Below are 14512 nucleotides of genomic sequence, written 5' to 3' on the forward strand. Positions count from 1 at the left end.
GGAATAAACCTCATCGAAGAAGATTCTTGGGCCATATTCCGGCCCATCCAAGGGTTAGTATACCCACTAGCTCAAGCTGTATAGAGTATAGACTGACTGAAGCAATGAATCTAGAAAATCAGCACCACCGAGTTCAACCCGCTCATCCGCACCTTCCGAGTCAACTCGCTCAACTCATCTAACCCGGTAAAATCCAACATTGATCATCTTCATCTCGTTAACAGGCTGCAATTCGACGCCAAAATTAGCGTCATTACTCATCACTGATTGCTGATTTGCAGAAAGAGAGTGTTAATGTTGATTAATATTGAGATTAGCAGAATAAAATGAGCACAAAATGTAGGGTTTGGTGGCCGAAGGAGCTTTCATCATCATCTTCATCAGAAAGTCTGTTGTTATTCGGATGGTTCATCTCTTGCTCTCCGAGTTGCCTTGATATTGTTGTGGCTTTCGGTTACTCCGATGATTTTCTTTCTCCTCACTCCTCTGATTCCTCAATACAGGTTAGATTTCTTTCCTCTAATTTTGCTGCTACTACTCTTTTGAATATTGAATTGATTTTTCTGTTATGAACATATGGAATTTAGGTTCAAATTTTGTTCGTTCGTCGCAATTGAGTCGTATTTTCAGCAGATGCACTTGTGCCGTCTTTTGAAACAATTGATGTTAGTGAAACTATAGTGAACGTTCCATGATTAGGAAGATGTGAAGGAAGTGCTGTTGTATGTTCTAAGAGGTCGTTTGGTTCAAGATATGGAAAGAAAATGGATACAAATAGAGTAGGAGAATGGTAACAAAAATGGTTGAGTGTTTGGTTCAAGCCAAGGAATGGAAATGAATGTTAACCATCACCACCAAGTAATGGGTCTTGTTATTTGCGGGGAGGGAAAGATAATTGATTGGGGGAATCCATTACTATCAAGTAATGGCGATGGATTGATGAGGGGTTGAACCAAACAAGTAGAATGGAAATCGGCAATTGATTCCGTTTATTGGAGCCTGAAAATAGTGAACCAAACGACCCCTAAGTTATGATTTTCCTTTCAAATTGTTATGATTTCATTTCCATACAACCATTTAGTAGTACCTACTGAACGGGCCTTCTGGATCTTGAAACGTATGATCCACACCCACTGGAGAATCAATTTCCTCATCTTGATTCTCAGTTTAGGGGAAATGGCAAACTGACAATTTATAGATTAGAGTGAGGGAAGGGACCTTCCTCACTTGCATCACCTGTAAACAACACGTTTTGAGTTATCAGCCATGTTTTAGATCAAAATTTACCCATATGAAATGCTTTAATTCGGTTTTTTCAAAACTTTAACCAACTTGCAAATGAGAGAGTTGGAGAGGTGCTAAACACTCAAATCAACATAACACAACTCAGATACATGATGGAAGTGGAACCCACAATTTGGGTTCTCAACTTACAATGATGACACTGAAATACTGAGATTGAGAGAGAGAGAGAGAGAGAGAGAGAGAGAAGGGGGGGGGGGCAAGGGCGGAGTTAATAGGGATTAAGTGAGGCAGTTAGAGTGATTAAAAGAGGGATAAATGAGAGTAATGCGTGTATGGATTTGGAAGGGGATAAGTGAGACCTTTCCCTGGGCGTAAAGTGAGAGAAAATGGGAGGATTACAAAACAAAGTGCAAAGATCAAAAGAGAAACAAGGGAGTATTTTGATTATACTATACATATGCCATTGAGTGAATGTCATTTGCAAGTTGCAACATAGTGTTATATTCATCTATATGACCAAAAAGGCTAGTAGAAATGTATTTCATTTTGTATCCCTTTGTTCTTTCTATAAATTTTATGTCTGAGCTCTAATGGGATCATAACCTTCCCTTTTGTTCGATTAGGGTGAGTTATTCCTTTAATACACGTTGCTAATATATTTTGAGTTTGAGATTCAAACATTTCCTTAGTGATTTTGGTGTTGTTTTACGAACTTCATGCGGCGGTCTTTAATTCTGATGGAAATATCAGGAGGCTATGCGTCAAGCAAATGGAGGAATGCCTGTCATTTTACAGGAACAGTGTAGTTTGACTGTTCTGGGTCGCTGTGTGCCATCATGTGAGAATATGGATCGTATGGACATATCTAATGTGGTTGATGATGACAACAACCTTTCCTTGAAATATGCTGAGGCCTTTTCGCTCAATGGCAAACATACTCATTCAGCAAATTCTAAAAATTCAAGAGTTCAATGTGTTGAATATGAAGAGTTATTAGAGCAAAATAGGCATGCTTGTCCTTGCAGCTCAACTTGGATCCAGCTCGTGCATGATGCTCACAGTCATCTTTCCATTGAGATATGTTGGATTCCCAAATTAGATTATCTGCGTCGGAATGGGGAATTATTGTCTCAGGCTGAACTCCACGTATGTAAGTCCTTCTATCCTCTGTTGCTTGCTTCATAAGATGGATGCCATACGTTAGAGTCATTTATTTTCTGCTCTTAAAGTTTTCAGGTTATAATATATGAAACTCCGAGATACGGCAGTCATCATTTCGCTATAAACTCTTTTACTTCCATGCTCATAAAATGTCCACCTAAACGACCCAAGTGGATTGATGAACTACATTGCAAGCCTCAGCTGATAGACTTGGTAAGTTTTGTGAACATTTCTTGTGTTAGAGTATGACTGCTGAGTATATTAGGTTCCTTTTATTGTTATATATGTCAAACTGCAGGACACAGTTATTCTAGCAATTAACTGCTCTGCTGCTGCAAATATGTACTTCTACAAACATCTGGGACTCCAAAGATCTTCTCGGCTATCAGTGCTATACATGTAAACTTTATCTGGTACTTTCTGTTTTGTTCTTATATCATCTTCATCATTCAAATTCAATGTTTTGTTAATCATGTGAGTACATTTTATAGGTTTCTTGACATTATTTGGAGGTTATGGGCGACTATCGTGGCCACCTTTTCTACATTTCTCTTTATCGTTCTTCAGTTATTCAACAAGCTTTCAGAATGTGGATCAAAATTTTGGATGTGCACTGTGTTAGCAAAAGTTTTCAGTAACACCTGGAGAAATATACAAATTCGATGTCACCAGATTCTGTATTGGCCAATCATCCTTAATGAAACAGGCCCGAGGTAACTACTGTGCATAATGCTGGTATTTTCTTTGCTAGGTATTGTGAACTTTAGACTTCCTTAATTGCAAGTGAATTTATTCCGAGAACAATTTGCTTATATGGATTTCACTCTATAGTTATATGGATGTTAGAACTACTTCCAGTGTAGATTGAGACTTGGATGAATTTAACATGGTTGTTCCCCAATTAAAGCGTGGGAGTGGGGACAAGAAATGTTGTGCTTATTATGGAGAATATTGGCTTCCCGAAACAGAATTTCTGTGACAAGAAATTCATGTCTCTTGTTCTGTATTGAAGATATTTATCTCCTCCTTCCTCCCTTCTCTAGTTCCATGTACTTTGATTTTTCAACTCATTCCGTGTTTTTGTTACAAGGTGGCCAGTGGACCAGTCTGGGCTCTTGCAGGCCTCCAGCCCATGTCCTGAAATTGGACTGGTTGAGGGTTATAAGCCGGCACTTGTTCTTTGAACCTGGGCTTGGTGGGGTGCAGAGACTCAGATTAATCTTGGGTGTTAATTGTGATATGGCTTGCTTGGTTACAAGATGATAAAGTGGAAATGTGAATATTAATGTACTTAGAATGCATTAAAAAACGTGGTTTTATTTTGGTTTGGATTGTAACTTAAAGCTAAGACTTCAGACACTACAGTCTCATGTTACATCAGACGCTATAAGATTATAATGGTTTGCTATTATTTTCATTTTTGTCCCCAAATCTTTTGTAGGGGAGTGCAGAACTCTTCTAGTGGCAGTGAAGGTTATGTTAAGCGATAAAATTGCACTAAGACACCTCTATAGTCATGTATTATAAGCCAGGCTGTTGCAGTAATGATCTGGCATGGGACTCTTGATTCTCTTTTCTAACTATTTTTGAACTTCCAAATCTTGAAGGTCTCAAGCATGTGTTGAATATGCGGAGAAAGCTGGCTTACGAAGGCATTCCTTGTGGTCATCTGCAGCCATTGATGTGTTTTTTGGGAACTTGGTTGGATTCGCTTTGTCAATCCATGCAGAATTTGTTCTCAAATGGTTTTCAACTTTTGCCATTCACTTAACTGATGATGTTTTACGTACGGGTTGTGTCTGGTTGATGGGGGTGCCTGCTGGCTTCAAGCTGAACACAGAGCTAGCTGGAGTTTTTGGCATCATTGCCCTTAATGCTATCCAGATCTGGAGTACCCTTTGGTTTTCTGCTACAGACATTTTTTCTTATGCTATCAAGGTTACTGCTTTAGCGGGGATTTTTCTTGGAATTACTATACCTGTGGCATGGATCACAGACATGATTGCATTAGCTGCATTTCATGTCTATGCTCTCCATTATTTGATCTCTCTCTTGTATTCACTTCAAATTCAGGCGTTGACAGCTTTATGGCGTCTGTTCAGGTAAATTTCTTACTATAAGGAGATATTTCACTAATTTAATGGGATGGTGATGCTCTTTATTATGATGCTGTGATACACACACAGACACATGCATGCACAATGATAGCCGTAACCCAATATGGATTATGTTGTGTGGGGTTTGGAGAATTTCAGATGGCAAAAACCTTCTCGTACCAGATGAGACGTGTGAACAGGCTATTACAAAAAGACCCACTGAGAAAACAATCTAAAAGGTTGAAATATTTAAGAGATACTGAAAACACAGTACTTAAATAACATTATATGTGAAGTGAGCAGTACTTTCAAAAAGGTGCAAAGCTAAGGTGTATTGGCTTTTAATTTGAAAGACTCTTGTAAGTTGTAATTGCTCTGCTTGGATTTTTAGAAGGAATCAGAGAAAAAGTTACTTGATCAAGTGTCTCTTAGCTGATTAAATTGGGGTGTATAACCAGAAACAGACCTACTCTGTTTCGTTGAAATTCTAGGTAAAAGGACTCTGAATCCCCCCCCTCCCCCTCTTTTCTCCCAACAGAAAAAGTACTAGAATAAGACATTGTAATGTATATGACGTTCTAAAACTGAATTAATGAGTGAGTTAGGGTCACCTTATCAAAAGGTACAATTTCACCTATTATTGCTAGAACTCACTCTAATTGCTATTAAAAGTCATCTGATCAATAGGTAAACATCTTTATTATATACCGGTCATCTCAAATTCATCTTAACGACTAACGTATGCATTTACGCACTTTAATTCCTCATATTTTTTTTTGGTCTTGGATGGGTAGTGGTGGGGAGTATTCATGCAAAGCAGAAAATTAGTGATACTCGTTAGAGCATGTGGTATTTTTGTTGGTAGATGTAACTAGTAACTTTGTTCATAGTTAATGCGAATCCTTATTAGATTACGCCGAGCATTAATCATAATGACGGTGCTGGTGTTTAGTTGCTTATGTGCTGCTTGTGGCTGGCAGGGCCCGTAAGTGGAATCCTCTTCGCCAGAGGCTAGATAGCTATGAGTATAGCGTGGAGCAACATGTTGTGGGATCCCTTTTGTTCACTCCGCTCTTGCTACTGCTGCCAACTACATCTATCTTCTATGTGTTTTTTGCCATCATGAATTTGTCAATTATCTTCTCCCTGACTTTGATAGAGATCATTATATCTATTATCCATGGTACACCTTATAGTAAAATCCTACTTTGGCTGGTGAGATCGAAGAGATTCCCTTCTGGAGTCTGGTTTGAGATTATCTGTTGTCAGAGTGCTTCCACGGAGTTTCTTACGGGGTCATCATGCAAGAGTATGCCTCAAGACAAGAATGTGAATTGTACGAAGTCTGTGCCGCTGGTTTCATTTCTTCGTAGCAATTCTTTCACATTGGGTGAGGCCTTGCTTTTTATTTTTTATCCTTTCTCTTTTTAGCTTTCAAAGTAAGAAGATAGTTTGAGGTGGACAATTCATATTATTATTGTTCGCTTATGTTTCAATATTCTGATTATTGTTCACCTTATTGAAAACTGACTGTAGTAGGTGAGACAGAACAATAAACAATTCATCCGAAGTTATTTATGTGAGTTTTTTAGGGCAAACCCTTAGGCGGGTGAGGCTGCCCTGGAGTGTGAAGCCTTTGCCTAAGGTTATTTTGCTGTGCTTTCTTTACTGTTACTTCAAATGATTAAATGAGTACGATGTGAAGAGTGCAAGTATGTCCACCTAAATAGAATCTTTGAGGATTTGCCAACTTATTTGACAACTGTTGATATAATCAGCTGTGACGACTTGACTTGGCCTTCCGCGAATGATGTCGTGGTATTTGGAAAGAATAGTTTCTTAATGTTATGGTTATACAAGTACAATAAGGAGCCTGAAAACAGAAGAATTGCATAGGGATTGTGGAGGAATAAGCAGCTTGGAATAGAAATTTGGTTTTTGACATGTTGCTGGCCTGAGTAAGCTACAAGAGCTCACATGGTGTGACTTGTAAATCAGTCTTTTTCATTTTTCACTTTGGAATAAGGGTATGGTATGCCATGATAAAAAGTTATGTTTCATATGGATAGCAGGCCAAGATCTGCTTTAGTTTTGAGTCACAACTTTGAGGATAGAATCTTGGCATATGGGATATGTTTACTTTTTTTACTAAATGAATCTCAATAATTTCAGGACAAGTGGTCTTTCCTCACTACAAGAATATCTGCTGTGGAGTTCATGGACAAACTCTTCGTTCTGCAATATCTGGGATTCTCACAGGAAAAAGGTTTGTGTTAATATCTCTCTCAAAGTGATTGAAGCTTGGCCTTTTATCCATTTCTTTAGAACAAGATGAATGCACCTCTTAACTCTTAACTATTCTACGTGCAGTATTTCAACTACGCTGTCCCCCGAGGTTCCTCCAAAGTTGCCTTGGATATCCATTTCGTACAGAGACTATTGGTATATCTGCTACAATGCAGTTCTTGGCGGCATGCAATGACCATCATTATTAGTTTATTACAAGGCATTGTCGTTAGGCGAAGTTTGATCATATAATGCCCTATGCTGATCAACCTGTCTAATCGGTCCACAGGAAATACATTGATTTCTCCTGCAAATCCCCTCCTTTTTCCCCGGGGATGCTTGTGTTTTCCTGCAATTTTTCAAGTGTAACATTTACTGTTCACTAATCTTTGGTTTGAGAAGTTCTGGAACATGTTAGGGCAGTGATTTTGTAACTTACAATCTGATCATAGTAGAGTGCAACCCAGATTCTGATTTTGAAAGAATTTTCAAAATCTTTACTAGAATGGTCAGCTAATTTCAGGTTATTAAGTGAAGGTAAATACGCAGACAAGTTCAGTTGCTCCGCAATACGCAATTGGGGGTGATCGTGGCCGATGCCGTCGTCGTGTGACATCACTCTTAACAAATTAATATACTTGGACCCAATTGTATAAATTTGTAGGTAAATTGTCTTCTAAGTTATGCATTATGTAATAGCCTTTTTAAGCTTCTTTCCTTCTCTAAATCACTAAAATGTCATAACATATAGAATTATAGTATGCTTGATCAGTTACTTTTTGTTTATCCCACTTCACCTTTTGGAATGACCTTTAAGGTTTCCATATCTCATTGCTAAACTCTCATGTTACACAATTATCTTTCAAGAAATGAAAAATGAGAAACTCATTTGCCGGCACTAAATTCGTATCCGAACTCTAATGAATTAATTACACATTTGGATGTGTCATGTTCGCTGTAAATTTGAGACTATTTTCTTGCTCATTGAGAGCCAACTTGGATGTGCATAATGAGAGTTTCATATAAGCAATAAACAAAAAATTATCTTATATTATGTGTATGGTACACCTCAAGTGTATATGCACAAAGAGGGATAAAGAGAGTGGTGGAGAAAACTTTGAAGAAGGAACAATGGGTAAGATGAGTAAAAAAATTGGAAAAATGGCAGTAGGAAAGCATAATGGAAGTTTTTTATAAGTGCCAATGGCGTGTATAAGCACTGGAATTATCATTATGGAGTGCTTGGAGAATCAAATACAAGTAGTTAGATTCTAGAAGACTAGAACCAAAGTGGATTTATTATAACGGAGTCTTGGATCTTAATACAAAAATAACTATTTTGAACAAGGCATCAAAAGACTTTTGCTTTAGAGGTTCTAGTAGCACTAGAACATTTTTCAAGTGATGTGAATTGTGAGGCATTAAAAGACTCACTATCATTCTATTTTTATACCACCAGTTTTGTCTTTTTTTTTTTCTTTTCCTAATAGTCTCATCTTTATCTTTTATTACTCTAGGACTCTCAAAGTTGTATTAAGTAGTTATTTGGTATACAAGAAATTAGGTAGGCAATAGAAATTCTCATGATTTTCAGATTTGGATAGTTGTTTGGTTGACAAAATATAGGAATTTATTTACCTACCTTCCCCTTGGTCACTCACAATCTCTACATAAATTCTTATGAATTACAACTTCTCTTATGATTAGCAAACAATTTAGACTAATTCCTAAGAATTTCATAAGGGAATTAATTTCTCACAAATTGTAAACTCCTATGGGAATTTAATTCCCATTGCAACCAAACAAGCAATATGTGTATACTGAAAAATATGATGAGCAGGGAAGATCGCAATGGTTGAGAAGGCCAGATTGGTTATATTTGGTCATCATGAAGTGGAAGAAATTGATTATAATGAATCTTTTGCCCCTATAGCAAAAATGACAATGGTTCGTACTTTCATAACTATTGCAGCTGTGAAAAAATGGGATATTCATCAGATGGATTCCCATAATGCAATTTTACATGGTGATTTGGAGGAAGAAGTGTATATGAAAATTCCTCCTGGGTTTCAGGGAGGAAATACTAATCTGGTGTGCAGGATGAAAAAATCGTTGTATGGTTTAAAACAGGCACCTAGGTGTTGGTTTTGCAATTTTTTTTTGAAAGCCTATGGGTTTAAGCAGTCTTATTCAGACTATTTCTTGTTCACTTTGACCAGGAAAAATATTCAACTGAACATTCTTATATATGTAGATGATATGATTATTGTAGGGAATGATCAAGAAGCTTTACTAAACTTCAAATCTTACCTTGGAAATGAAGGATTTAGGTGCTTTGGAATATTTCCTAGGCCTTGAAATTGCCATGGGGCCGCAGAGAATTTTTATGAGTCAACGAAAATATGTCTTGGATATCATATCTGAGGCCAGCTTATTGGGTGTCAAGCCCGCTGAGTTTCCTATGGAACAACACCATCAGCTTTACCTTGACCAGACCTAATCTGGCATATTCTATTCATATTTTATCACAGTTTATGCACACTCCTAAAGTTGTTCATTAGGAGGCTGCTCTGAGAGTGGTTAGATATTTGAAGAAAAATCCAGGACAGAGAATATTATTTCGTTCTATAGTGATCTCCGCCTTGAAAGGTGGTGTGATTCTGATTGGGCTAGTTGTCCTATTACTCGGAGATCCCTGAGTGAGTGGTTTGTATTGTTGGGATATTCTCCTATTTTCTGGAAGACTAAAAAGCAGCCTATAATGTTTCGATCGTTTGCAGAGGCAGAATATTGTTCAATAGCTGCTATAGTTTGTGAATTAAAGTGGTTAAAGCAGCTACTAGGTGATGTTGGAGTTCAGCATCCTGCAGGGTTGAGATTATATTGTCATAGTCAATCTACGTTATATATTGCCTAGAATCTGGTGTTTCATGAGCGTATTAAACATATTGAGGCTAACAGTCATTTTGTTCGTGATGCTGTGACTGAAGGATTAGTGAGTCCGTCATATGTTCCTACTAAGTTTCAGCTTTCAGATATTTTTACTAAAGCACTTGGTAGGACTCAATTTGAATTTTTGTTGTCCAAGTTGGACGTTCGCAATTTGCACGCTCCAACTTGGACGTTCGCAATTTGCACGCTCCAACTTGAGAGAGGGTGTGAGGACTCTTATTTCTATTACATTATAGATAGATATTATTATGCATAATTTGCATAGTATCAAGACTCCATCCTCTGAATTGTATAAATACTTTTGATGATGAATAAGAATACAACACAACTTAACCAAATCTTAACACACTAAGATAAACCCTTTTTCAAACAAAGATAAATTTTGAAGGTAACATGTACAATTTTTAAGAACGCACAACAATAAGATATTTAAAGTATACATAAAAAATCATTTTTAAATTTTTTCACAAAAAATTAAAGAAAACAAAATCAATGCTACCAAGTGGCAAGTAGTACTCAAGTTTTCAAATTACAATGCCAATATCACAATAATATTATTACAACTCCAAATTCTTTCATTAATAATCAACATTTCACTTAAAGGAGTTATCCTTTTAACTAGGGGTGAAAGTTCGGTGTACGGTTTGGATTAGGGCCTAATCCAATCCGATCCGAATAAAATTTGGATTTCAATTTTTCAATCCGAATCCAAACCAATCAGGGTTTGAATCCGATCCAATCCAATCCGAAATTTCATACTCTAGATTGGATCCGATCTGAAAATCCGATTTTTTTTAAAACTCTAGTTTTTCAATGAAATAAATTAAGCACGACAACAACCTAATAGATTTAGGAAATGAGGAATTAAGTGTAGTTAGTGTTTTAGGGGAAGGATTGAAGTGCTATACTGCTATGTGTATTGGGCTTTGGAGTAGGTTTTTTTATAATAAAAATCAGTTAAGCACTTAAACCCAATCCAGATAGATAATACAATGCATACATATTACTTTTCAGTTATATTGGATTTTTGGATCCAATTACCCTCAATCCAATCCGATCCGAAATCCAATTTTTCAAAAAATCTCAATCCGAATCCAATCCGTACACTGTTCGAATCCAATCCGAATTACTAATTCGGATTGGATTGGATTGGATTTTGGATTTTATCCGAATAACTTTCACCCCTACTTCTAACACTCTTTGAAGCATATTAATTCATTAAAACTTAAAATTAAATTTCCAATTCAAAAAATCAAAAGTCCAAACTTTGGATTGATAAATGATAAGTATGCCAAACAATTGTACATCAGATAGTGAAGCTAGAAGATTCAATTGGAAATCCAAACCGATTCTTTCTTTTCACCAGACACAAGCTTGAATACGATAATCAAATGACTAGATTGGCTATGCCTATATTTTCCCTCCACTACTAAATATAAAAGTTAAAAAAACTTGATAACCATGTGTTTTGGACAAATTTTACCAAGGGGCTAATTTGTCTAAGAAAAGAGATCATCGATCTTAGTAACTCATTTGAAGTGTAAAACTGTTTATTAATGGAGATTTTACTAGAGGATAATACATTGATGTATAAGATGAAAAATGACATTAATTAGAAGAAAAAGAGATGGATATTTGACATTCCCTCTTTACAAACGAGAATCAAGAATTAAGAACAAGAAGAAAACTTGTATTCATTGCTTTAGATTAGACTACAATAAATGAGAGTGGGTAAGAATGAGTGGGAGTGAGTGGGAGAGACTAAAACTAATACATCAACCTCTATTTAGCAAATAAACACTAACTAATCAGGTCGTCTGACTGGTCATGTCCGAGATGTCCGGCATCATTTCAGCTTGTTATTGGAACCACCTTGACCGATTCAACTTACTTTTGCTGCATGTGCTGGTTGACTGTTTCAATCAGCTAGGATGCCACCTACTATCTTTTTGGGTTAATTAATGACCGTTTTTATCAGTCTTAAGTTAGCGTTTTCCCCCTAATCCCTCTTTTAATATTTTGGATTTCCCTAATTTCTCTCCTGATCTGCTGCCATGATCTTCCCCATTTAATGACTGTTTTTCCCACGATTTCAGCCATGTTCTGATCTCGTTTGGTTTTTTTTCTCCCTATAAATACTAGTGTTCTGGTATTCATTGGATAGAAAAAAAAACACACTCAATCTCTTCTTCTCTTCATTTTCTTTCTCCTCTGCTATTCTGGCCAATATTCAAGATCGTTCTCAATCTGCTTTTCTGTCAACACCGAAAATGCAGAAACCATGTATCCTTGGAGGTTGATGTGAGTTTGTGTATTGTTACGGGGTATATTCTTCTTTAGGGCTATTATCTTCTCACGCCACGGTTGTTAGATAAGTTTGTTTTACTTGTTACTTGTTTACGTTCCTACATTCTAAAGTTGAATTTTTGTATCTATTTTACGAAACTACAACTGGTGAAATTCCTGATGATAATGTGCGTATTCTTAATGTTGTCCCTATTACCAATCCCCTTGTCCCTAATATGTCTAAGTTAGAACCGTTTGATGGAAAAAAAATGATAAGATGTGGTATGATAAGATGGAGTACGTTTTTCTTGGGTCAAATTAGGTTAGTTTATTGTTTGTTTGCTGTTGCTGCTCTTGAGAATTATGTTACGGATTTTGTGAAAGACAATAAGACTTGTCGTGCGATGTTATTGCATTATATGACCTCTACCCTTTATATAATTTATAGTACGTCGAAAAATGCTAAGGATATTTGGGATGCTTTGAATGCTAAGTATGATTCTGATGATTTTGGGACTAAGAAATATGCTTGTAGTCGTTGGATAAAGTTTACTATGTCTGATGATAGACCTGTGCAAGATTAAGTTCATGAGTACGAACATTTATGTGCTGATATCGTGGCCGAGGGTATGGCCATTCCTGATATTTTCTAAGCCAATTGTTTACTTGAGAAATTACCTCCTTCATGGGAAACTTTTGTCCATTCCTTGAAACATAGACAAAAAGACTATACCCTTCAGGAATTACTTTCCCACATTAAGATTGAGGAGCAGAACCATATCCAAATCAAAGAAAAATCAGTTGATCATTCTTCCTCTTTTGCTAATCTTGTGGAAAATAAAGTTACTGCAGGTAAAGGACCAAAAAATAAGGGTCCAAATCAGTTTCATGGTACAAGGCCAAACTATAACAACTTCAAAGGAAAGGTAAGTTTAAGGGAAGTTGCTTCGTTTGTGGTAATTATGGGTATGCTGCCAAGGATTGTTGTTAAAGAAAGGAAGCTCCAAACAAAGCAAAAGACAACAAAGCTCAAGTCAACCTTGCTCAAGATGACATCATTGCTGAGTGGTGTCCAAGGTCAATCTGGTAAGCAATGTTTCTGAATGGATCGTGGACCACAACAAGAATCCGCCATTTTGGCGTCTGAATTTAGCGTCCGACAGTATAAGCGGACGGTAAATTCACAATTAGCGTCCGATATATGACAAACGCAAAGTAGCGTCCGCTTTCTGAAATTTAGCGTCCGTTCTTTTAAACGAACGCTAATTAGCGTTCGTCGAATGAAATTACCGTCCGACAGACGGACGGTAAATAAGAGATATAAATATGCCCTTTACTACCTCAAGTCGACCAAATCATCATTTACCCTAAACACGCTGCCCGCTTCTCTCTCTTCCTCTCACTCTTTCCACGCCTCTCTCTCTTCCTCTCACTCTTTCCACGCCTCTCTCTCTTCCTCTCACTCTTTCCACGCCTCTCTCTCTTTCTTTCAGATCTCACGTTTCTCTCTCTTTCTTTCAGATCTCACGAAGCCCACGGTTCTCTCCACGTCCGAAAGTGATCTCTCTTTCTTTCAGTGACAGTAAATATGTTTTTTTTTAGTTTTGATTGTTGATTATGGAGTTTCTTGATCTCACCCCATGGTTCTCTCTCTTTTCTCGATTTTCTTTGTTTTTTAATTTCGTTTTGCGTTTTCTTGTTCTTGGTTTTTCGATTTTTCCTAGATCTGAATTCCCTAAGATTTTTTAATTTTTTTTGATTTTCGATTTTTCTTTATTTTTTTGAGTTTTCAGTTTTCTTGTGTGTTTTTATTTTCGATTTGGTTATTCAATTTCGCGATTTTGGCTTTTTTGTCTTTTGATTTTTTGGATTTTGGGTTCGAAATTTAGAGATTTTTTGGTATATAGGGTTCGAAATCTGAGGAGTTTTTGGAATTAAGAGTTAAATTTGGTCATGAATTTTTTAGCGAGGCTTATTTTGTTCATTCACTATTCTGTATTTTTCTAGATTTTGGTTGGATTTCTGAAATTTTACATGAGTTTAAGTACCTTGAGTTTTATTTGGTTGAATTTCTGATTTATTTGTTTAAATTTGGGAAATTATGGTCGACTTTTTTAGAAATCAGTTTTTTCTTCGTTTATCATTTTTTTAGTGCTGGGTTATTTTTTGGAAAATATCAGATCTAGTCTCTATGGCAGTATGAATGCTTGAATCTACCGTATAACATTAATCAGTTTTATGTCATTTTTGGTTGATTTTTTTTATTTTTTGGTATTTACAGGTTTCTGGCGCGGCGGAGCGGTGGCTGACGCGGTGGTGCGTGGCTGTCGCAGTAGTGCGGTGGCTGTTGCGGTGGTGCAGTACATTGGCAGTGGGTCCTACTCTTATTAGATTGAAGTTGTTGTATTAGATTTTAGTTACAATGTAATTATACTATTATAGTACTAAATTTTGGTATTGGATTGTAATTATATATATTATTTTAA

At 36.6% G+C, this 14512-nt stretch overlaps 1 protein-coding gene across 5 annotated transcripts; it reads left to right on the plus strand.

Annotated features, from left to right (window-relative positions):
• LOC104889433 (N-acetylglucosaminyl-phosphatidylinositol biosynthetic protein gpi1) lies at window positions 1–7574 on the plus strand. 5 transcript variants are annotated; one of them, XR_007272816.2, is made up of 10 exons: window positions 1–503; window positions 1996–2391; window positions 2482–2619; window positions 2705–2805; window positions 2898–3119; window positions 4014–4508; window positions 5483–5892; window positions 6039–6147; window positions 6675–6768; window positions 6873–6887. XR_007272816.2 is itself a non-coding variant. In XM_048641643.2 (10 exons), exons 3-10 carry the CDS (start codon window positions 2002–2004, stop codon window positions 6982–6984), a joined length of 1962 nt encoding a protein of 653 aa, XP_048497600.1. In that variant the 5' UTR covers window positions 9–186; window positions 344–503; window positions 1996–2001; the 3' UTR covers window positions 6985–7574. The 5 variants fall into 5 exon arrangements, 4 of the variants coding, with proteins under 4 accessions (XP_010672954.2, XP_048497600.1, XP_010672956.2 ...); XM_048641643.2 differs by lacking the exon at window positions 6039–6147 and having other exon boundaries at window positions 9–186; window positions 344–503; window positions 6873–7574; XM_010674652.4 differs by lacking the exon at window positions 6039–6147 and having other exon boundaries at window positions 8–503; window positions 6873–7574.
• Window positions 7575–14512: the final 6938 nt, after the last annotated feature.

This window comes from Beta vulgaris, chromosome 3 (assembly GCF_026745355.1).
Source record: "Beta vulgaris subsp. vulgaris cultivar EL10 chromosome 3, EL10.2, whole genome shotgun sequence".
Taxonomy (NCBI): domain Eukaryota; kingdom Viridiplantae; phylum Streptophyta; class Magnoliopsida; order Caryophyllales; family Amaranthaceae; genus Beta; species Beta vulgaris.